Source organism: Corylus avellana, chromosome ca4 (genome assembly GCF_901000735.1).
Source record: "Corylus avellana chromosome ca4, CavTom2PMs-1.0".
Taxonomy (NCBI): Eukaryota; Viridiplantae; Streptophyta; class Magnoliopsida; order Fagales; family Betulaceae; genus Corylus; species Corylus avellana.
This window is the reverse complement of record NC_081544.1, coordinates 31,505,908-31,528,262: the sequence shown is the minus strand read 5'-3', so window position 1 is coordinate 31,528,262 and position 22,355 is coordinate 31,505,908. Positions and strand designations below refer to the sequence as shown.

Here is a 22,355-nt window from a genome sequence, read left to right as displayed (position 1 = left end):
ACAATGGTGGACATGATTAGACCCACCAGTCAAAAAATGAGACTCAAAGATGCCCAAAACGTCCTTTGCTTAATGAAGCAAAATACTTTGGGCAATCATGCAGCACAGAGGATGGTCAAAGTCAGACCAACTAGACAGAACCAGACACCAACGCACGCAGAGATATGCACATGTTCATGCAATCATAAGAGTGTTACCAAAAGAATGTGAAAAGGTGTCCCAAACAGTCGGTCCCCTCCCATCCTCTTTCACTGCTCCTTCATACTGCAAAGAAGACAATTCATAAACAGCATAAATTGTGAGCTTCAATCAATAGAAACCTCGTTGATGAATGAATTAAGTTTGAAATTATCATAAGCATTTGTTATGAACCATCTTTTATTAAATAAGAAACCATCCAACAATGATGGAAATCCTATGTGACATAATAATAATGACAAAAGGTGATGCAGAGTGATGGAAGAGGAAGGATTCTTGTATTATTAATCCTAATGACAATACATGAGATCACCTAAAATCATGGACTTGCCTTAGACAAAGCCAAATCTGCTTAATATATCAATTGTAATCGTGTGAACATTTTATTTCCTTTAAACTCTTACATGACAACTTAATTGATGTAATCTCTATATAGTGTTACATATATAAATAAAGGTGACCAAATCACCTCAAATGGTCGGCCACTCCCGTAAATAGTCTGATAGAGTGGCCGAATCATCCCCAAATGGCATAATTAAATTAAAAAAAAAAAAAAAAAAAAAAAAAAAACGGAGTGCCAATGGGGTTTATTCGGCCGCTCCTGGATATAGTCAAAAGAGATGGCCGAACTACCCCAAGTGCCCCAAAAAAAAAAGAAATAAAGGGTGGCCGAACTATCCCTCTTCTTCTTCTTCTTCTTCTTCTTCTTATTTTTTTTTTTTTTTTTTTTTTCAAGTTTTAAGTTTTAATTTTACATTTTTCTATTATGGATGACCTGGCCATTTTAGAATTAGATCTAGCGTGGCACATTATTTTTCGTACTAGAGGGAGCTCTCAACATTTTTATACTACAAGTAGCATATTGCAAATTTAGTGTAACCACATAATAGAAAAACAAAATAAGTGTAACCACAATGATTGATTTTGCACTTTTTTTCTTCTTCTTATTTATGCCAATTTTCAGGATTTAAGAATTTTTTTTTTTTTAATTATGTCTTTATTGTATCCTGACTTTTAACACCATTAAATTTGTAATTAATTACTATTAAATTTTTATCAAATGGTAATTTTAAAAGTCGTCTCGTTTTATATATATATATATATAAATGGTTAAATACTAAATACTCATTGGAGTTTCATTACTTTATTTTTTCTCTCTTAGGGTTTAATTTTTATCACGGGAGGTCCTTGTGGTTTTGATAATAGACCAAGTTAGTCCTCCATTAGTTGACCAATCAAATGTTGACACGTAGCATCTACTTAATTTTTTTTAAAAAATACATATTTTTTAATTTAAAAAAAAAAAAATTTAAGTAGGTACCACGTGTCAACATTTAATTGGTTCACGTGAAATTTCGTTAAGTCAATTAGGACTAACTTGGTCTATTATCAAAACCACATAGACTTCCTATGATAAAAATCAAATTCTAAGAAATAAAAATAAATAAATAATAAAACTTTAAGAAGTATTTAGTATTAACTCATATATAAATTCTAGTAATTGTCCAAGCAAGTTGTCTTCTCTCGCGAAATCCGAGGCTTGTCGAGGGTTTTAACGGTATCCCCGTTTCCTCGTACTTCGAGGAATTGTGGCCTTTACCCGCCAGTTCATAAACCCCCCAGCTAGATAAAGCCAGAAAAAATCCAAGAAATTTTTTTAAAAAAAAAACATAAAAATAGTTCCCAAGCTTTTGTCATCTCCACATGGAGTTCGTACTGCTTTTTATCTCTGAGCAGGAAAAACCTCATGGTTTAAGAGTCCTTGAAGATTGAGAAAAGCAAAAAAAAAAACTCTTTTTCTTTAATTTGTACGTTGTCGTTTAATTTTATTTTGAACATTAAAACGTTCTATATATGATTTATATATCTAGTCAAGGTTGCACCTGTCATCGATGAAAAATACGCAGAAGAAAAGCACCAACACCAAAGTAGTGTCACATGTAAACCAGACATTAAGGTGTGACTATTCTTGGTACTTTTCCACTGAAGAAAAAAAAACAAGAAAGAAAAGGTAATGGTTAGTGGGACAAGACAAGACCAACCTGGAAAGCAGAAGAAGCGGTGCCAAAAACAAAACCCTTGGGAAAGCTTGCTCTGCTAATATCTGAAAAACACATCTGGATCTTACAAACCACCGCCACAACCAGTGCTACCAAAGCAATGCCTCTTCTCACCATCGTGGCCGCTCAATGGATTTGTGGTGGCGAGAGAGAGAGAGAGAGATCAGATAAATCTTTGAACTTTTCCACAGACGGAGACTGGCTAATTTGGATTTACTTATAGAAAACAGAAAGAGAGTGGAGTAGTAGTGAGAGAATGTGAAATGGCTAGGTCGTTGAGTAAAAGCTCAATGATGATGCATATATATATATAGAATGTATGCGGCTACAAAGGTGGTGGGGTGGGTTTCTTGGGGATTGGCTGTGTGAATGAAAAGTCCCCATTTCACACGCTTTCTTTCTTACCATAATAAGCATCCATGGGGTTGCTTTGCTTTCTTCTAGGACTATTTGTTGTTTTTTCGCTTTTCTTGTCATGGAGGTTGAGATGACATTGGTTTTTTTTTTTCTTTTTTCTTTTTTGTTTTATTGGCGCAATAAGTATGTGATTCGCCGGCCACCATTGCTCTTCGGGAACATGTGCTCTCAGAAATTGGAATTTTCAATCCCAGTCGACAATTTGCAGCGTAAGCTGTGTGGCTAGTAGTGGCCAACCGGCCACGCCCTGTCATGGGCCCGTCTCCTCGCCTCTTTTGACCGTTAATTTTTGCCACCTAAAAAATTTGACCAGAGTAATGATTCATATATATATAGGCTACTCATACTTTAATATGTTATAAACTTGACATGCATGATTATTAGCAAATCTATTTATTTAAGACATGCAACTTTTGATATAATGCACGAACTGTACACAAAAGTAGTTGATTATGGTTGAGAGAGATTTGACCCCTTTATTCAAATAAATCGTCTAATTAATGATGAATTTGTATATCTTATACCTAAACCCCAATACAACTTGAATTCAACACACGAATACGAATTAATTGGCTTTGCACCCGTGCGCATGAAAATTTCACCCCAAAAAGAAAGTACAATGCTATAGGAGCTCATGATTTGTAGAGCTTAGGTGTTATAGAAAAAGAGCAAACGGTGAAGATCATTCGTCATGAATGATCCTTAATTGGTTCCTAACCAACAGACCTAGCGTGTTGTGCTTCAAAGGGGTTCAGTTACGTACGTTCTTTCTGATGGCGAGGGTAACGATAGCATGAGCAGCTAGCCACTTCATGCATTTCTTGAGCCAAAGAACCAAAAATGGAAAGACACAGCAAATTCATGAGATTCTTCTTTTCTTCTAGTTTACAAAATGCTCACTAACCCTTTCAAATATGCTGTTTTGTATTATTGGCCGCATACTAATTAATGTTCAACAATCATTAAAGAAAAAAAAAATGTTATATATATGCTACTCATTTTACTAAATTGATCTAGCCTTGCACATCAATAGGGGTGAGCAGATTAATTGTTTACTGCCTGCTGACCGACACCGAACCGTCAATTGACAACCGGCTTCTAACAGTTGGTAGGCGCAATAAAAATATTCTTTCGACTTTGGTTCGGTTCGGTAGGCAGTATAAACTTTTTTCCCGCAGATTAACCAACTTAACCAGTTTTTCAAGTGAATTTTAAATTTTATATGGTAGACGTTTCCTTGTTATTTTGCTCTATTGATTTGTGGTTATCCTTCTTGGCTGTGTTTCCATAGATTTATTTTTTTCTTTTCATTTATAAAGCATATAGTTTACTGATTCTCTAGTTACAAGGAAGTTGATAAATTTAAACATAAAAACTTGTAACCAACTTAACTGATCACCTATTAATTGACTAATCGATTAACCGAAAAGGTTGAAATTATACCTTCTTAATTAGTATCAAGTCGGTTAATTAACCAACTTAACTGACTTCCACAGTTCGGAAGGTGAAAATATCTACACGACACCGACCCACCCCTACGTACATGTCCTTAATTTTTATTTTATTTTTTTTAACAAAATCAATATACACTATCCCTCTTTTTATAGTGTGATGGGCCCGTGTCATTACCAGAAATAGGTTGTTTAAATACATGATTTGATTTGAGGAGTAAGCAACATCTTGTGTCATTGGCAATATCGTGGCTGTCGTGCACTTAATTCCTTGATTATATATGCCGCGCAATATACTCCGCCCATTGCTTATTTCCACAAGCTTCTTTCCACACCGCCGCCCTCTGGCCCCTCTCCAATGATCCGCATCAACTTTATATGCATCACTAAATTTGATTCCCAAAATCGCCACTCTTTTTTTATTTTTTCTAGGCGAATAAATCAAAGCAAAAGGAGAATAACGAACCTCAAAGGGTTTAAGGTTGTTAATTAAAGGGGACAAACCAATTTATTAAGATAATATTGTAACATTTAAGTTTATTAATATCGTAAAGATGGATGTTGAAGTGAGACGATAGCTAAGAATCTTAGAAAATAAAATTTCTTTGTCTTGTATACGTTTTGGAGCAAAGGTAGTTAAAACTTTGAAGCAATGCAAAATGTGATATGGTGACGTGAAATTAATCAAGATGTGTTAATTGTCATTTTGTCAATCAATGTGATTGAAAACACACAAACAGATCGAGACAACAAAAAAACAAAATCCCAAATGTACAAGATGAGATCTTCTTACAGTAAATTTGAAAAGAATACTAACTTATATACTTAGATGTCCGAATTTTTTTCTTTAACAAACGTACAGTTGAGCAGTCTGAACAAGTATTAATTGATTCTCGTCTATTTTGTTTACCAAAAAATAAAAATAAAAAATTGAGCAAGTAACCCAAAAAAGTAAAGGAAAAATAAGAAAGCTAGTACGTAAGTCGTTGCATTAACAATCAACATAATTTGCTTTTGAAAATAATAATAATTATAATCAACATCATATAATGCTTACAAGAAAATAAATAAAAAATCAACAACATGAATGAGACGTGACATTTGCTTCTAGACAATCACATGCATACGCCAAAACAGTTACTCTCTATAATCCTCAACACCAAAGAAGAAAACACAAAGGGGGAAAGATCTAGATCTTTTCTTCTCTCCCTTCTCTAATAGCAGTACTCAGTGTTTTCTCAGTGGTTACTTTCAATCTTCATTTTTGGTGAATTTGTTTTAGATATAGTTTGTAGATGTAGATTTAAATCTAATTTCTCCAACCTTAGATCTGATCATCTTCATCAGCCAAGGTGTTTCTTCTTTGGAATGTCTACGATGCCGAGCTTCTTTGCTGTTGCTTGTGGAAATTTTTTTTTTGTTTTTTATTCTTTTTATCCTGGCCTTCGAGTTGATGATGGAATTGTCTCTTCACCTTCGGGCCGAGGATGTGTAAATCTGTGTTGGGGTTTATTTTTCACGGCCAGATTTTTAGTTTTTTTTTTGTTTAGATCTAGTTTGTTCGGAGCAAATATGTTCATTAATTGTAATTATACAGGGGGGTAACGGAAGTTTGAAGTCATAGATATGTACTTGAGTGTAAGAGTTTTACGATGGTATCTAGGGCTGAGCAAATTCACCGACTTGCCGCCAACCGACCGAGTTTCGATTGTAGCTAATTGTGACCGCCTAGATGATGGATGTGAGGCGACATGATTTTTTCTATTCCAAATTTTTTGGTGCGGTAGGCGGAAGAAGTTTTTCTAACTGAACTGACTTCACCGACCGACTTTGCCAACCAAATTTCCATTTTTTCACTTACCAACATTATCGACCACCATTCGGTGACGGAACAAAAAGTTAGTGGAATAAGTCGGTGAAATTTTCGACTTTACCGACATTGTTGGTGCGAAATGTTAAAACACAATTTTTTTTTATCAAAACCGACATTGTCAGCCCTAATTATATTTATGACTTTATAACCGCATAGCATTTGGCTATAATTTTTTAGAGCTTTATGATCTTTGTCGTAAGAGTTGTATGCTCTTTGTTGTAATAGCTGTATGCTCTTGATATTTCATCCATGAAAGTTATAGATTTTCGTTAAAAAAAAAAAAAAAAAAAAAAAGTTTTATGTGGTTTGTCAATGTAGGTGTGGTCTTTGTGGAGAGCTTAACAGCTACAAGCCTACAAGCTGACAATTAAAGTAGTTAGAACTAGATGAGAGATGATATATTGAAGAGTAATGATATAAGGAGAATTAGAGTCCTAATCTCCTTGGACTTTAATCATTTGTAATATGTATATTTTAGTTTTTTATATTATTTGTTTGTTGAGAAAATAAAGAAAGAAAATGACAAAAGTGGAGTCACCAAGAAAGGAAACGAAAACTAACATTCCTAATTAATATCAAATATGCTAACAAGAAAGTACTATGAGAAGTGCTAAATATCCAAAAATTATTTTTCAAACTAGCGTGGCAATGATTTTTAAATTAAAAAAAAATGTATTTCTCTCTCCTTTATCTGCCACTCACGGTTTACCATGTCAGCTTAAAAATTTTATTGAGTTCATTTGTTTGACTTCCTAACACTTATAAAATACCATAATCCAATAGATCTTCTATTCAATGAAGAATCCTTGATATCTGAAAACAACGCAGCCTCTGACATCAGAAGATCCTCTCCAATATCAAGTTCTTGTAAAAGTAGGGCATAATTGTCTATTCACATTTTTTTGGACAATCATACCGTTACTTTTACAAGATCCTATGTGTTTATACACACTATCTTTATCCATTGTAGTTGCAACTTGCAAGTCACTTGCATTACTGCAATTTGACTTTCATTTCAAGTTGGGCAGGCCGTCTAGGCCCATTGGGCTTCTATAAGGCTGAGTATGGGCTGACATTTTTAGGCTCAACCATTGAAAGCGTAAACCGTTCCCATTTTTCTTTCTATTTTTCTTCCGAGTCGAGTACTTGCGTATAAAAAATACAAACAAAGGCTTCACAGATAGAGCAATGCGACAGAAAATGGAAAACGACGACGAAGAAGAGGCGCCTCTCGCAGTTCAAATTGAAGAAAGCTTGGAACCCTACCCTCACGAACAATCCAATTCAAGGCGACCGGAAAACGAAGACATTTGCGTCGGGGTCACCGTCATCACAGGCTATCTCGGAGCTGGAAAATCCACTGTAAAGCTCTTGAGCTTCTTAGATTTTTGCATTTCTAAAAACTTTTGTGATTTATTCATTGTGACTGTGATGAATGGTTTTGCACTCAGCTGGTGAATCACATACTGAATTCGCAACACGGGAAAAGGATAGCGGTGATCTTGAATGAGTTCGGTGAGGAAATTGGAGTAGAAAGAGCGATGATCAATGAAGGAGATGGCGGCGCGCTGGTTGAAGAATGGGTTGAACTAGCAAATGGTTGTATCTGTTGCAATGTCAAGCACAGTTTAGTCCAAGCGCTTGAGCAACTTGTACAGAGGAAGGAAAAGTACGATTATACTCATTATGTTTCACAAATTCAAAAATCTTATAGCACATTTCGATTATATAATCTGTAAATTCTTCTTTTATTTTAAGTGTAGACTTGATCACATTTTACTGGAGACCACGGGGTTGGCGAACCCAGCTCCACTTGCATCTGTTCTTTGGTTGGATGATCAGCTGGAATCAGCGGTCAGGCTCGATTCGATTATCACCGTAAGTTTTATTCCATGATATATCTATTCATTTTATGATTTTACTGTATAATTAGACATTTGGCCATCGTTGTTTTGTCTAATTTGTGTACTTATTCTTGCTAATAGATCACTCGTATCATTATGTAACAGAATTTGATGTTACAAAACTAGATGTGAGATGGAGAACGAGATAAGATAAAGCTTATGAGTTTGTGTACCATAGTCTGTATGCTATTTATATATAGGGGTTTCCTCTTCCACTAAGTTTTGGCATTTGAATGCGGGATTGTATGGTTTATTGCTATGTATTTTGAGTACCTTTTGATTTATCACTGATTGATAACCTTTTTTTTTAATCACAAATTTGCATTTCTTTCTCTTGAGTTTTTATAATCTTGTTCAATTACTAGCTACCTTTGTTACTAAATATCTTACTTTGAATGGTATGTTTTTTTTAATAGGTTGTTGATGCCAAAAACCTTCGTTTTCAGCTCAATGAGCGAAAAGTGTTGTCTTCATTTCCTGAAGCCTTTCTTCAAATAGCATTTGCGGTAATGATCTTGTTGTTGCACTGTCATGGCTGATTTTGGCTACAAAAAGGACTTTTTCTTATTGGTTTTAGAAAAACCAACCCTTGCAGCTGTGATTTATGTTATATAATTAGTACAACCAATGCTTGCTCTTTTTCTTCTTCTCTTTCTTTGTTTTCTTTTCATTTGAATATGATGGATATAGTGTGATATGAGCACTTAAGAGACTTAGAAGTTCATTTTTTTTGTGTAGGATGTTGTAATTCTCAACAAGGTTGATTTGGTTTCTGCTGAGGGCTGTGAAGGTGTTCTGGAGGAACTGGTGAAGGAGATTCATAACATTAACTCCCTTGCCAGCATCATCCGCTCTGTTCGGTGTCAAGTTGACTTGCCTAAGTTATTGAACTGTCGGGCCTATGATGCTACAGTTAGTTATACATAACTTTGTTTTTCATCTGCTGGTTTATCTTCCTAGTTCATACTGACTTTATTGAACTAACATTACTGATTTTTCCCATTTTCAGCACGCCACTCATTTAGAAGCATTGTTGGAAGAAAGCCGTTCTCTATCTACTGGGGATCTTCATGATAGTGGTGTGAGAACCTTGTGCATTAGTGAGCCACGACAGGTTGATCTTGATAAGGTAGTTTTCTGAAACACCTGTCATATCAATCATGTTCTGGAAAATTGACATGATGTTTATTGTTGAAGTTGTTGGCACTTTATTTACAGCTTTGGACAACAGTTTACAAGTATTTCTTCCCAACTAGTTGGATTTTGTATCTTCCAACGGAAAATTGATTAGTAGGCACGGACTATGTATTTTGTTTGACTTGTTGTCTTTCTGAACTAGGGCTGCTTTAGGTAGAGAACCAATTTAAAGATGTATCCACACTAACAGATTTTAAAATTTCATAATCTTATGTTTTGGTTCTTTCCTAACTAAAAGGGGTGGTTCTAGATGAGTTGGATAGGTGAAAGAAGACTTGTGTCAGTGGCCACACTATATTTGGGATACAAATTTGTTGAGTTTGAACAGAACCACCATCACACTACAGTTGAAATTGAAAATGTTTACACTCTTATATTTTTGTAAGAACATGTGACTAGATTTTGGTTGGTTAAATGCACAAATATATTAATTTCCTGTAGAAACTATTCAAAACAGTGAAAAGTAAAGAGAAAGCAAGAGAGAACGGTACACACAAATTTACGATGTTCAGCGTTGTGCCTATGTCCACAGAAGCAAGCGGCATTTCAATATATATCAAAACAAAGTAGGGTTACAACATATATATACTGTCACCAGTTAAAACCCTAGTCCAATAGTACATGGGGCTCCTAAGTTCCTTTGGACATAGGAAATAGTGTAACACTCATTATAAATATGAGCCACTATCTCCAACATTTCCTTTGAAGCCCCAATCCTTGCACTTTTAGGATTTGCAGAAAATATCACAAATAATAGTTCATCCTTAGTCTTGGTCTCCATCATAATTTTTTTTTTTTTTTGATAAACTTGTATTTATTCTTGACCAAGGTAGTGGAAGCTTAGATAGCTCAGAGAATCACATCCATGTCAGATTATACAACTTCGTTACTATATTTTTGTACTGAGGGTGCCTGCCACCTGTACTTATTTTATATCATATTGAATCAGCCCCCGTTGTCTTAGAAGCTATTTGCACATGACATCATGCCTGATCGTTCATTGTTTGTAGGTTCGTTTATGGCTTGAGGAGATTCTTTGGGATAAGAAATATGGTATGGAAGTGTATCGCTGCAAAGGAGTACTAAGCATTCAAAATTCTGATCAACTACATACTTTACAGGTATTGTTTGATATCAAATGTCTTCAAGCATTCTTTCAATTGGAAGTTAACTTGTGCTGCTTAAGACCTACAACATCTTTGGTGGTCTAGCTCTAAAAGTTAAACTTCTGTTTTCTCCTACATAATTGCCAGTCTTGCGATAATTATTCTAATAATTGAATTTCTTTGTTGTTTTTTGAGCGACTTCTAGAAAACATTTTCAATTGATCAAGTACTTGCAATATTTTGATCAAAACTTTTTTTTTTTTTGGGTTTGGCCTTTCTATAATATTGACTTCTTTGTCATCATATTCTTTACATCTCCAAGTCTGTCAGTTTCTTCTGCTTTCTTTTTAGTTTTGAATTTACTGATGGAGTTATTTTGTTTTTGGAGAAGTTAATTTGTTGTATGTTGTCATTAAAAGACCTTATGTTCCTGGCAGGCCGTGAGGGAGATATATGAGATTGTTCCATCTCGCAAATGGAAAGGTGAGGAAAGTCAGATGAACAAGATAGTTTTCATAGGTATGCTCTAAGCCACGTTATTTTCAAGTGAAGTTCTGAAAAGTAATTATAGCTCCTATTTTAGTCTTTTTGTCTATTTGTTTTGTATTGCAGGTCATAACCTGAATGAGGACGTTCTTACTGATTCCTTCAGCAATTGCACAACTTCGTGATAATAATACTAGAATACTGATAGTTGATTGTCATCTCTTCTCAAAATTAGAAAGTTAAGCTGTAAATCATGATCTGGGTAGAATATTAGAAGCTTCGCTGATTCTAGACATGTGCCTTGATTCCTTGAAGTCCTACACATCAAGCATTATCAACTTGGCAACACAAGAAATTTAAATGAATCAACGTTTCTAATTCTTGAGTTTTGACTACAGGTTACATGAGAATATAATTACGAATTTTCCTTTTTTGTGAGAATTCAGTTGGTGCTTAGCACTCTTTTTGGGATTTGTCATTGGGTTCTTTAATTTCTTCTCTTGTTCTGCTTGTTTTACTGACGTTGCAATTGCATGAGGTTGATTGCTAATATAGGTTAAGCAGAAGGGAAACAAGACCGCACCATTCAGTACATTTCTTTTCCTATTTATGGAGCAGGATTACTGAACAACCCGTACATACTGCAACAAAACTGAAAATAATAGTTAGTCTAATTTTGGTCGTTATTGTATGTAATATGCACGGGAGTTTGCCCTTTCAACTCTCATACTATGATAGCATTTTTCATAGGATACCTCCATCTACAATGGCTTCTTTATCTTTGTGCTGCCTTTTGCTAATGCCTCTTGTTCTTATCTGCTGATTGTAGAGATAAAATTGAAGACCAAATTTCGGATAAGGGAGAATGAGATTCGATACTCTATTTCCTAAGATAGGAAGACTTACAATTTTTTTTTAAAGAAAAAGAAAAGAAAATGAGAAAATTACTGAATTATAGATTGATATGAAAATACAGTTAAAAACAATTTTTTTTTTCAAAAAAAAATTAAAAAAAAACATTTATTATTTTATTATTAGTGCTGACGTTACAATGTTTTCGTTAAAATTTCAAATGAAAGTAGGAACAATAATTATTTGTTATTCTTGCTTAGAGTTTTAAAGCTTTTTTTTTTTGAAGATCAAGTTTTAAAGCTTTTTTAATATCATAGACGGCTATTGCAAATCAAACAACTACTGATATTGCATCTATCCATACAAATAAAAATAAAAGCTTTGTTTATTATTATTAGTCGCCAGTAGGGGTGGGCAATAGGGCAAATATTCGCATAATCCGAATAACCCGACTCACTCGCCCCGCAACAACCGGATTTAGAGTAATTTTTGCGGAAACGTGTTGGATTTCTTTTAACCCGGGCGGGGTGGGGCCGGTTTCGGGTAAAAATATTTTGTATATGCGATTACCCGCCCCGCAAACGAAACAAAAAACCCTTGCCCTCGTCCTTCTTTTCTCACGTCGTCGCGGAAGAAATTTGAGAAACAGGAGATGCAGGAGAAGAAGAAGAAGAAGCCTATTTGCAGGACCCATAACACTTCTCATATTTTCAAGGTAGACTCTTGGGTTGAATCAACAGACTCTTCGGTTGAATCAAATGAGGCACGTGACAATGCCGTAGAGAGGAAAAGGGAGAGAAGAAGAAGAAGAAGAATAAGGGAGAGAAGAGATGCAGGAGAGAAAGAATCATAGAAGAGAAAAAAAAAAGACAAGAGAGGGTAGCTGAGAGGAAGAGAGAGACGCAGGAGAGAGAAATAGAACAACCCGCTCCGACCCGCACAACCCGAATTATCCGCCCCGCAAATGCTGAAACACGGCGGATACTGTCCATTGAGACCGGGTCTCGGGTACCCATTTTCCATACCCGAGGTGTGCGGTTCGGATATGAAAACCCAAAAGCCGACCCGTGCCACCCCTAGTCGCCAATAAAAGAACCCGACGCCTTCACACACGCACACAGACACCAGTTGCTGCCCCCGGTCGCGGCCAATCCCCCAGGCGAACTCACCGGAGGTAGGAGCCACCAGCTGCTTTGTTTATTCAAGATTGACGAACGTTCCTCTCTCTTTCACTCTTTACGCCAAGCTACCTCTCTCTTTCACTCTTTACGCCAAGCAACCTCTCTCGCTCGTGCTCCACGTTGAGGTAACTTCCATCACAGAGATCTCAATATTTGGGCGATTAGGGTTTACTTTTTGCTTTAGCGTAAATTTAACTTCTTTCTGAATCAGATTATACGAATCCTGTTCATCGTATTGAAAGTTACATTCGTTTTCTCCAATTCGTTGAAGAAGTATATACTTATTCATGCTTGTGATATAAATTGAAATTTAACGGTGATAGTCGATAAAGGACTCTGTGTGTGTGTGTGTGAAATATCCTTCAGTTCCTAGCTAGAAGGTATCTTCTGTTGATTCATGAATGTAACGCATCAATTTTTGTCTCTGTGGTATTGATGTAATATTTTTGAACTAAAAATTTAGAAAGTTTTTCCATATTCTTTCAAAATTGATGATGCACAGCTTATAAGAGTTGTTTATATTTTTGGGGTAATTATATAATAACTCCTAGAGTTTGACGTAGTTTAAGTTAAACTCCAAGGTTTCAATTGCAACAATTTACATCTTATACTTTCTAAATCATTATAATTTGTACCCTCAATGAGTCTTGTTGACTAAAGGTAACAAAAACTCACTTAAGCCGCACTTGATACCTTTCTAAGTACTAAACAAACTCTTTACATTAACACTAAGCAGTATTGTAACGATAAAAGCCCGCAATATAATGGTGTGTGTTTGTTAGGATTTTTTGTGTGACTAAGTTATATTGTGAACCTTTTAAGTACCAAATGCCATCTGTAACTCTGATGGAGATATTTTTGGTGTTCGTATAGATCTGGAGTTGTTACAGTTTGTGCTATCTACGTATTTTGTAGAATTACTTAAAACTTTTCTTTATTCTGCAAATCGGGGTTTAACTGTTAAGATTAAGAATTATCCTTTAACAACTCTAAGTGTATCTATGGCTCTATACATGACGCTTATTCATGTGTCCTCCGTCCAATGTTGACTGTCTTGCTTTCTTTGTTGGACGTCCTAAAATGAGTGTCCACTTTCAAAATGTTAAAAGAATTTGTGTTTTCATCTTCCCATATTACCACTCACTAATTAGAGAAACCAATCAAGGGACACTTGTGGTATACTTTTACTCTTCATTTAACAACATGTTATTTTGAACCAAGACACTCAATTTGGGAATAGAAAGTAGATGAAATTCATATTTTAGATAATTAAAGAGAGACAAAAGATCTTTACTGATGTATGTTGGTTGATTTTCATGCAGTAAATATTTCTTTTGGAAGAAGCATAAAATCTCAATTTTTCATCAAATGGCATTGGTGGTCATCTGTGGGCAGCCATGCAGTGGGAAGTCCACAGCTGCCCTCTTCCTAGCTGAAGTTCTCAAAGAATCAGAATCAAAGCAAACTGTCAGGATTATTGATGAAACTTCCCTTCATCTTGATCGCAATCAGAGCTATGCCAACATGACTGCAGAGAAGAATTTAAGAGGAGTGCTTAGGTCTGAAGTTGATAGATCTGTGTCAAAAGATAATATCATAATAGTAGATTCTTTAAATAGCATAAAGGGTTACAGGTATGAGTTGTGGTGTTTGGCTCGTGCTGCTGGAATAAGATACTGTGTGCTATATTGTGACATCGAAGAAACCAACTGTAGAAAATGGAACGAAGAACGAAGGGACAAGGGAGAAGCTGCTTACGATGATGTGATATTTGAAGATTTGGTAAGAAGGTTCGAGAAACCGGAAAGAAGAAATCGATGGGATTCCCCTTTGTTTGAGTTATGGCCACATAAGGATGGAATAGACAAATCTTGTGCTGCTATTTTAGATGCTGTTTCATATTTGACGAAGAAGGTGGACTCAAAAACGCAGGATGTAAAAATTTTACAGCCAACAATCGCAACACAAAGTGTACGGTTTTCAGAGGCAAATTCTCTATATGAGTTGGATAGAGCAACGCAGGAAGTGATTAATGCCATTGTGGAAGCACAATCTCAGGCACTTGGAGGGCCTCTAAATGGGGTTTCTCTGGGCCAGGAATTCCCAACTTTCAATATTTCAAGATCAGTTGGGCTGCCGGAGCTACGCAGGCTGCGGAGAACTTTTATTAAATTGACCGGACAGACGAGTTTAAGTGGGCGACCACCGCCATCTGATGCAGACAGTGCCAAGAGGATGTTTGTGGACTACCTTAACAGGGAACTGGGAACTGCTTGAAAGAGTACAATGTCGATGATGTTAAGGAGTTATCTATTATGGGAGACGTCTTTGGACTAAACTGATTTTTATAATGGAACAATGAAGAAAACAGAAGACAAATCACAAAAAATTTTGCACTTCCATTCTAGGTTATGTGAGACATGGGGTTTTTTCTACCAACATACATATATTAAGGGCTTTGTATTTCATAAGATTTGTACTGTGCTGCATATGTTTTGAATTGTATCAGGGTGTTTGGTAATAGGACCACCAAGCTATCATTTGATTCATTTCTACACGATTCTACTTGGAAAAGTGCTCTCTCTCTCTCTCTCTCTCTCTCTCTCTCTACCCTGTATTATTATTATTATTATTATTATTATTATTTTGGGATGGATGGTCCTGATCATGTCAATCATAACCTTGCTTGGAAGTGAGTCCTTACAGAAAGTGGTTGGTTTGGTGGATTGTGATTGCAATTAAAATATCAAAGGATGGTGACTGTTTGGGTGAAATAATATTCGACTTGGAATAGAAAACAGTCAAGACCACAAAACTCCACTCAGAATTAGAAAATACTACAATTTACTAAAGGGGTCTTTAAATGGATTACAGTTAGATAACAGCTAATCTTAATTTTAAATAATCCAATCTTAATGAATTCCAACTCAACCTATCTCACCCTAATCTTATCCCTATCATGCTTTCTGATTTTCTTCCCCGGAGTTCTTGAGAATGCTTTTTTTTTTCTTTCTTACAATGGCCTTTCAAGGCAAATCCGTAGTTAGAAAAATGAAAGCAGAAAAAGATGCAGCCCAACTGACTGTAGCCATTTAATTAACTGGCTAGGGAGTGGTTTTAGCAACTTTATTAGCGCATTGGGATGAGTGTTATGATTAAGTAGACTAGGCTTTCGTCACTGCAGCAGAGAAAGTTGAAGATGCCCTCAATGAGAGGTGGATTTCCTCCTCTCTTTTTCCCTTTTTTTTTCTTGTGCAAACATATCCAAAAAAAAAAAAAAAAAAATTCACTTCAGACATCAAAGCCTTGTTTTCATTGGTTTATCCCATGAAAGTTCCTTTAAATATACCTTGAAAAATTCAGTATCATGGACACAGCTCATCTTCTATTCGTGCCACCCTGGAGTCATTTGGTTCAGAAAATATACACCCTTTTTCGCTAAACAAACGGACTCCATTATTTCACAAGTACATGTTTCTAGAGTTAGACTAGCTACCTGCTACCAAACTGACCAACCCCAATAATATATATATATATAATTTTGTTGGGTTAAGAAATTCCGACCAAATCGTTTATAAATTCTAAACTATTATACCAAATAGACATCCTCAAAACTTGATTATCATTTTCAAATTAAATAATTTAAGATATTGACACTTATTTTAAAACGTCTTTGTCATCGCAAATTCGTAGGCCATCAGTGAGTCACTTTTTTCTCTTAAAAGAAAAGCAACCCAAAAAAAAAAACAAAAAAAGAAAGAAAGAAAAGGGCACCAAAGAGTGATGTGACATGCCGGATGGCAACAAGTGAATGATTGATTTCATGGCGGTGGTCTCTGCTACAGTGCTACCCTGACCCTCCCTTTGGCACCATTAACAAAAGTGGTCTCTAATGATCAATCCCATAATCAAGGGACTTTAATTACGCATCATCATGCTTCCTTTATTTAGCAAAGCAACTTTAACGGCCTAAACTTCACTTTACGACGGCCAAATCTCCACCGTCCGTCTTGCTCCTTTTCCAGTTCCAAAGGCCATGATTGGGGCATCTCACTTCCCACGTTCAGCATTGCCACGTCAGAAAACATAAAAACAAGGTGGGTTTAAGAAGTCCCCACGCCATAAATAACAATTATTCCCCACTAATTTAATTTTTTTAGTTTATTTATAATGTGTTGTGCGCGCAGAAGACGATGATGATATATACTCTAGCTGTTAGTTTTTGTCTAAATCCGCGAGCCTCCTGGATCTGATTTCTGGATCACATTTAAATAAATATTATATCAAAGTAATTGACCAAAGCAAACACGCCCCAAGAGCTAGAGAATCCGGTATATTTGGACTCATCCAAATTCCAATCATACCTTTCTCCGTCTCTGTTTTTGCATTTGTTTCTGAATCTCAGTCTTCCACCGTCAGCGACCCAGCACTGGTACGCCCCCTTCCCCAAAAACCCTAATCCCAACTTTTGGAATCAATGTCGATTGCTCACTGTACTTAATTTTGGGTAGGGGGTGATTTGGTGTTGGTTTGATTGGATCTGTGTTCGTTTTCTTTCCTTTTTGAGATCTGGGTTTTGTTTTTGTTATAATAATGGGAAAAAGGTTTGCCCCTTTCTTTGTGTGTGTGTGTGTGTGTTTTATGCTTTTTGGCTTGCTGAGAATCGTGGAAAAAACGGAGAAGATAATTTGGAATCTTATGAGTAAATGTAATCCAATTCCGTTATTTTTTCTAGAGAACGGGGCTGTACAGTTGGTGACTCATTATTTGTCTTCTCTGCAGATTGATCTGGTAGATTAAGAGGACTGGTTTTCCAGAATTGGCATTGCCCTGTCGTGATCAGTTGGTTTATACAGCTCGTTTTAAATTCCGCATTATTTGGAATTCTAAATCTTGTGGATTGTTCCTTTTCCTTTTGGATTGTTGATCCATAAGCGGGTATTGAAACTTGGAGGGCTAGCGATCTGGATTCTGTAATTTGCTTTTGTTTATGGTGAATCTATATGATAATTATGTGAGTCCGGTGGTTCAATCTAGTGGAAACAGTATACCCATTTTCTTCGGAGAGTCCGAGGGGTGGTGGTTCTAATGCATGTAGTAATTGTCCGGATTCAAGGTCAACAAACACGCACAGAAGCTTGTATGTTAGGTTCAAGGAATTGGGTATTGAGTGGGTGTTCTTAACTCGATTGTTGAAGGAGGTTGCACGATTTGGACATGAGAAGCTCTTGGTTCAATAAACTATCTGTATGTTAGGTTCAAGGAATTGGGTATTGAGTGGGTATTCTTAACTCGATTGTTGAAGGAGGTTGCACGATTTGGACATGAGAAGCTCTTGGTTCAATAAACTATCTGTCATTTTTGGCCCTAGACCGCCACTCAGCTGGTTACTGTTGTGCCTCATTAGCTTGCTCGCACTAATTGCAGTTTTAGGGTCGTCTTCCTCAAATGCCTTTGACTCTGTAACTCCCACTCCAGTGCCTGACGTTTATTTGAATTACAGAAGGTTAAAGGAGCAAACAGCAGTTGATTATTTGGAGCTAAAGTCCCTCTCAGTTGGAGCTAGTCGGCAAAGAGAGCTTGGCCTTTGTGGCAAAGAACGAGAAAATTATGTCCCTTGTCACAATGTTTCAGCAAATTTGTTAGTAGGGTTTAAAGATGGGGAGGAGTTTGATCGGCATTGTGAAGTTTCTAGAGAACGGGAGCGGTGTTTGGTTCGCCCTCCTAAGGACTATAAGACCCCCCTAAAGTGGCCCACTGGCAGGGATGTGATATGGAGTGGAAATGTGAAGATAACCAAAGACCAATTTCTTTCGTCTGGAAGCATGACCAAAAGGTACTTCTTAATCACAGCTAACTGCTGCATTGTGTGGAATTACCTCTAACTGCATAAGTGATGGGAGCCTTTAGAGCTCATTAATTTTGCACATTAATTGGTGTACATGATTTTCATTGTTGGGTTTGTACGTGATTTCCTTGTTGGGCTTCTGAGCAATTAATGATTTGATTGTGTAAACTGATAGTATATATATTTTTACCATTTTTCCTGATAGGTTGATGTTACTGGAAGAGAATCAAATAGCTTTCCACTCTGAGGATGGGTTGATCTTTGATGGTGTTAAAGACTACTCTCGCCAAATTGCGGAGATGATAGGGTTAGGAAGTGATTCTGAATTTCTTCAAGCTGGAGTAAGTTTTGTTTACATCTCATAGATATAATTTCTAGTTGTTACTCTTTGGCCACCATTGGGTTTTAAAATGCTGGAATTTGTTGAATTCAATTCTATATTTCCCTCTTAATGTTTGGTAACTTTATATCTTAGGCAACAATACCATATAGTTTGCAATTTCTTTTGGTTACTCTCTTTTTTCTTTCTGATGAAAATCAGTAGAATTATTAGTTGCATTACATATTTTAATTTATTTATGCCTATTACAGGTGCATACTGTACTAGATATTGGTTGTGGATTTGGTAGCTTCGGAGCTCATTTAGTCTCATTGAAGTTAATGGCTGTTTGTATTGCGGCTTATGAGGCAACTGGCAGCCAAGTCCAGTTGGCCCTTGAGAGAGGTCTTCCGGCAATGATAGGGAACTTCATTTCAAGACAGCTTCCATATCCATCATTGTCATTTGACATGGTTCATTGTGCACAGTGTGGTATTGTTTGGGACAAAAAAGGTACTTTTAGACTTAGATTAGATCATTTCATCCCACTTATTCGTGATGTGCTTCCTTTTGGCTCTCGCAATACTTGTTGGTGCTTGGATTTTTGTTCGTTGATTAATACCTTCTTGCTTTTTGTTTTCTCTAACATTATTCTCCATTTTTTAACACACTAATAGATATACATGGTTCTTACCTAAAGTATAAAGAATGTAGCACCATCAGTTATGAGTTAAGTTTCCAGTCCAGCTGACTTTGTCCTCTCCTTTAATGCCCCTTTTTGGAAAATATATTTTGACAATGTAGAAAGCAGTGGTGTAAATGTTGCTCCCTTTTTGGATGGCAGTCACTGCTATATAAGGCCAAAGTGATAATAATATACTCCAAGCATGGAAGGGTCAACTTTTTTAATTTTTTTTCCCTTTTTTCAACAGACTAATCGACTCATTTAGAGAGGCACTTGCCTGCCATTGAATTTAGTGTGCATGAGCTCAACTGAAAATAGAGATGCTGTGCATTTTGTGTTCCATATAAGAGGCTAGGATATATGACAAGTATTCTATTAGAAGTAAGCGTCTCAAACAAATTGTGTATAACAAGTAGGAGATGCATATATGACAATTATGAATTCAAAGCCTTAGTATTGAGCCCTTCTACATTATAACAACTATGAATTTAGAGCCTCAGCAGAAGAGCTTCTATGTTATAACAAGTATGAACTTTCCTATCATGTTAGTATTGGTCGAGTGATTGAAAGAATTTCTGGTAAAATTGTGCAAATGAAGATAATATATTAGAAGAAGTTGTATAAGAAAAAATAAATAGAAATGCAGTAAAGTGGAACAAGTGACTGACAATGGTGAATTGGTAATACTTTGGTAACATTTTTTTTTTGAGTTATAAGCAAGTGTGAGCTGGTAACTCATTTTGCTTTATCAAGAATTAGTAAGATGGAAGCTGGATAAGTTCGAGTATATAATAAACCAAGAAAAAAATTTGGTGAAGCTGGTGAAGTTTCAAAACCAGTATATTGGTGAGAACAAGGGATGATTTTCCATGTTCCTAGTAACTAGTGGAATCAGTATAATAAATCCCTTTGATTTACAGAGCTCTGTGCAATTGGGCTTTTGGTTTGTCAAAAGGCTGTGATAGAGACTTATTGAGCCTTTTTTTTTTTCTTGTGAATTCTTGTTTGGTTGTTAGAATAATGTCAGTAAGGGTGAAAATTGTTTGGCATAACGGGATAGAGTTTGAATTTTCAACAGGTACACCCTGACCTTTCTGTTAAAACCATTTGAATCTAGAATCAGCTCCTTTTTGGCTCGGTGACTAGCAGGTTTTTGTGATCTTATATTTTATATTGTTTAAAATTGTCAGTGGTCTTGGGATCAAGTGGTATCTCCTCTGCTGTTAAACAAGGGTTCAAAATTTTGTAAGCTCTTATTATGCATACAGAGCTGTTTAGTTCATGTATAGGTTTTTGAGACCAAAATAATGGCTTCTAGAAGCTATGGATGGTTATACTTTGTCTCCTGTGGAGTGATTTGGTTACCCCTAAATGCAGTGGTTGAATATTGAAGCAAGATGTATTTGAAAATGACATGCTAAGTAATAAAAGGTTTGAACCCATGGATGCTATTCTGAAGTTTTTAATGATTGATATATTCCCTTTTTTTTTATGAATCTGGTCGGCTATGGGGTTGAGTATCGTTTACTTCTGTAAAATAGCATGTTTTTGCTGCCTAATAATGACTTTATTAAACAGATGGGATGTTCCTTATAGAAGTTGACCGGTTACTCAAGCCTGGAGGTTACTTTGTGTTAACCTCACCCACAAGCAAGCTACAAGGGAGTTCAGTGAGTATGAAGAAGAGAAACATGTTAACACCATTGGAAGGATTGACCCAGGAAATCTGTTGGAGTCTTCTAGCTCAGCAAGATGAAACTTTTGTCTGGCAGAAAACTGTGGATACTGATTGCTATGCATCTCGGTAAGGATATAAAAATGGTGCACATTTTTCCATGAATAATGCTTTGTTTTGTTTTATTTTTTGGGAGAAGGTTTTGTACTTAGTTAAGAAGTGTTTTAGCTTTGGTATTTCGTTGCTCCATTGAATTAGTTGTATTTGTGGAGCTGCCATATTTTTCTCTTTAACTTGTGGCATTAATGCTTTCATTTATTCTTCTTTGCAGCAAGCAGGGTACTATACCACTGTGTAAAGAAGGGCATGATGCTCAATCATATTATCAGCCCCTTGTATCGTGTGTAAGTGGGACCTCTAGCAAACGCTGGAATCCAATCCAGAACAGATCCTCTGGTTCCCAGTTGAGCTCAGCTGAGCTTGAAGTTCATGGAAAGTCTTGTTTTATTATGGCTTAATAATCCTTCTTATTACTACTTTTTGTTGTTCTAGTTGTCTAACCATGGGATTATTTATCTTTAGCCTCAATGTTCATTACATCTGCTGTTACCTTTTTATTCAATTCCTAATGCATGTCATAATGCTGTGCCAGTTTGTTGATCTGCTTGTATCTTTGCAGGGGTTCTGCCTGAAGATTTCTTTGACGACTTGCAGTTTTGGCGATCTGCTCTGAAAAACTATTGGTCTTTGCTTACACCCTTAATTTTCTCTGACCACCCAAAGAGGCCTGGTGATGAGGACCCATTACCACCATATAACATGATACGAAATGTGATGGACATGAGTGCTCATTATGGGTCTTTAAATGCTGCATTTTTGGAGGAGAAAAAATCAGTATGGGTAATGAATGTTGTGCCTGTCAGAGCTCCTAATACACTTCCTCTTATACTTGATCAAGGCTTCGCTGGTGCTCTGCATGATTGGTAAGTTGTTAATTTCAGTTCCTTTGGATATTTTTCTCAAGTGATAATAGAAGCTTTCTTTGGGTTGTATTGATCCGGTTGGGGTCACCCTATCACAAATATGATGCAAAGTCAAGAAAA

The 22,355-nt window shown here is 36.2% G+C and overlaps 4 protein-coding genes across 5 annotated transcripts in view; 3 read left to right on the top strand and 1 right to left on the bottom strand.

The window, feature by feature from the left end:
- Positions 1 to 2,669, bottom strand: part of LOC132177085 (beta-glucosidase 40) — a 7,720-nt gene extending 5,051 nt beyond the window's left edge. Inside the window, exons 1-2 of the mRNA XM_059589300.1 lie at positions 2,241 to 2,669; positions 198 to 264 (exon numbers count right to left, since the gene is read on the bottom strand). Coding sequence (XP_059445283.1) covers positions 198 to 264; positions 2,241 to 2,375 — 202 coding nt within the window. The 5' untranslated portion in view covers positions 2,376 to 2,669. The remainder of the gene's footprint in view (positions 1 to 197; positions 265 to 2,240) is intronic.
- Positions 2,670 to 7,144: 4,475 nt separating this feature from the next.
- LOC132178762 (uncharacterized) lies at positions 7,145 to 11,444 on the top strand. Of its 2 annotated transcripts, XM_059591295.1 has the most exons (9): positions 7,145 to 7,361; positions 7,451 to 7,668; positions 7,763 to 7,877; positions 8,320 to 8,409; positions 8,642 to 8,815; positions 8,913 to 9,032; positions 10,111 to 10,221; positions 10,644 to 10,725; positions 10,819 to 11,444. In XM_059591295.1, exons 1-9 carry the CDS (start codon positions 7,188 to 7,190, stop codon positions 10,875 to 10,877), a joined length of 1,143 nt encoding a protein of 380 aa, XP_059447278.1. In that variant the 5' UTR covers positions 7,145 to 7,187; the 3' UTR covers positions 10,878 to 11,444. The 2 variants fall into 2 exon arrangements, with proteins under 2 accessions (XP_059447278.1, XP_059447279.1); XM_059591296.1 differs by lacking the exon at positions 8,320 to 8,409.
- Positions 11,445 to 12,766: 1,322 nt separating this feature from the next.
- LOC132178510 (protein KTI12 homolog) lies at positions 12,767 to 15,280 on the top strand. The gene is made up of 2 exons (XM_059590941.1): positions 12,767 to 12,850; positions 14,048 to 15,280. Exon 2 carries the CDS (start codon positions 14,094 to 14,096, stop codon positions 15,000 to 15,002), a length of 909 nt encoding a protein of 302 aa, XP_059446924.1. The 5' UTR covers positions 12,767 to 12,850; positions 14,048 to 14,093; the 3' UTR covers positions 15,003 to 15,280.
- Positions 15,281 to 16,930: 1,650 nt separating this feature from the next.
- Positions 16,931 to 22,239, top strand: LOC132177699 (probable methyltransferase PMT5). The gene is made up of 7 exons (XM_059590129.1): positions 16,931 to 17,157; positions 17,508 to 18,561; positions 18,779 to 18,914; positions 19,165 to 19,405; positions 21,156 to 21,381; positions 21,584 to 21,745; positions 21,933 to 22,239. The coding sequence occupies exons 2-7, from the start codon at positions 18,050 to 18,052 to the stop codon at positions 22,237 to 22,239; spliced, it is 1,584 nt and encodes a 527-aa protein (XP_059446112.1). The 5' UTR covers positions 16,931 to 17,157; positions 17,508 to 18,049.
- Positions 22,240 to 22,355: the final 116 nt, after the last annotated feature.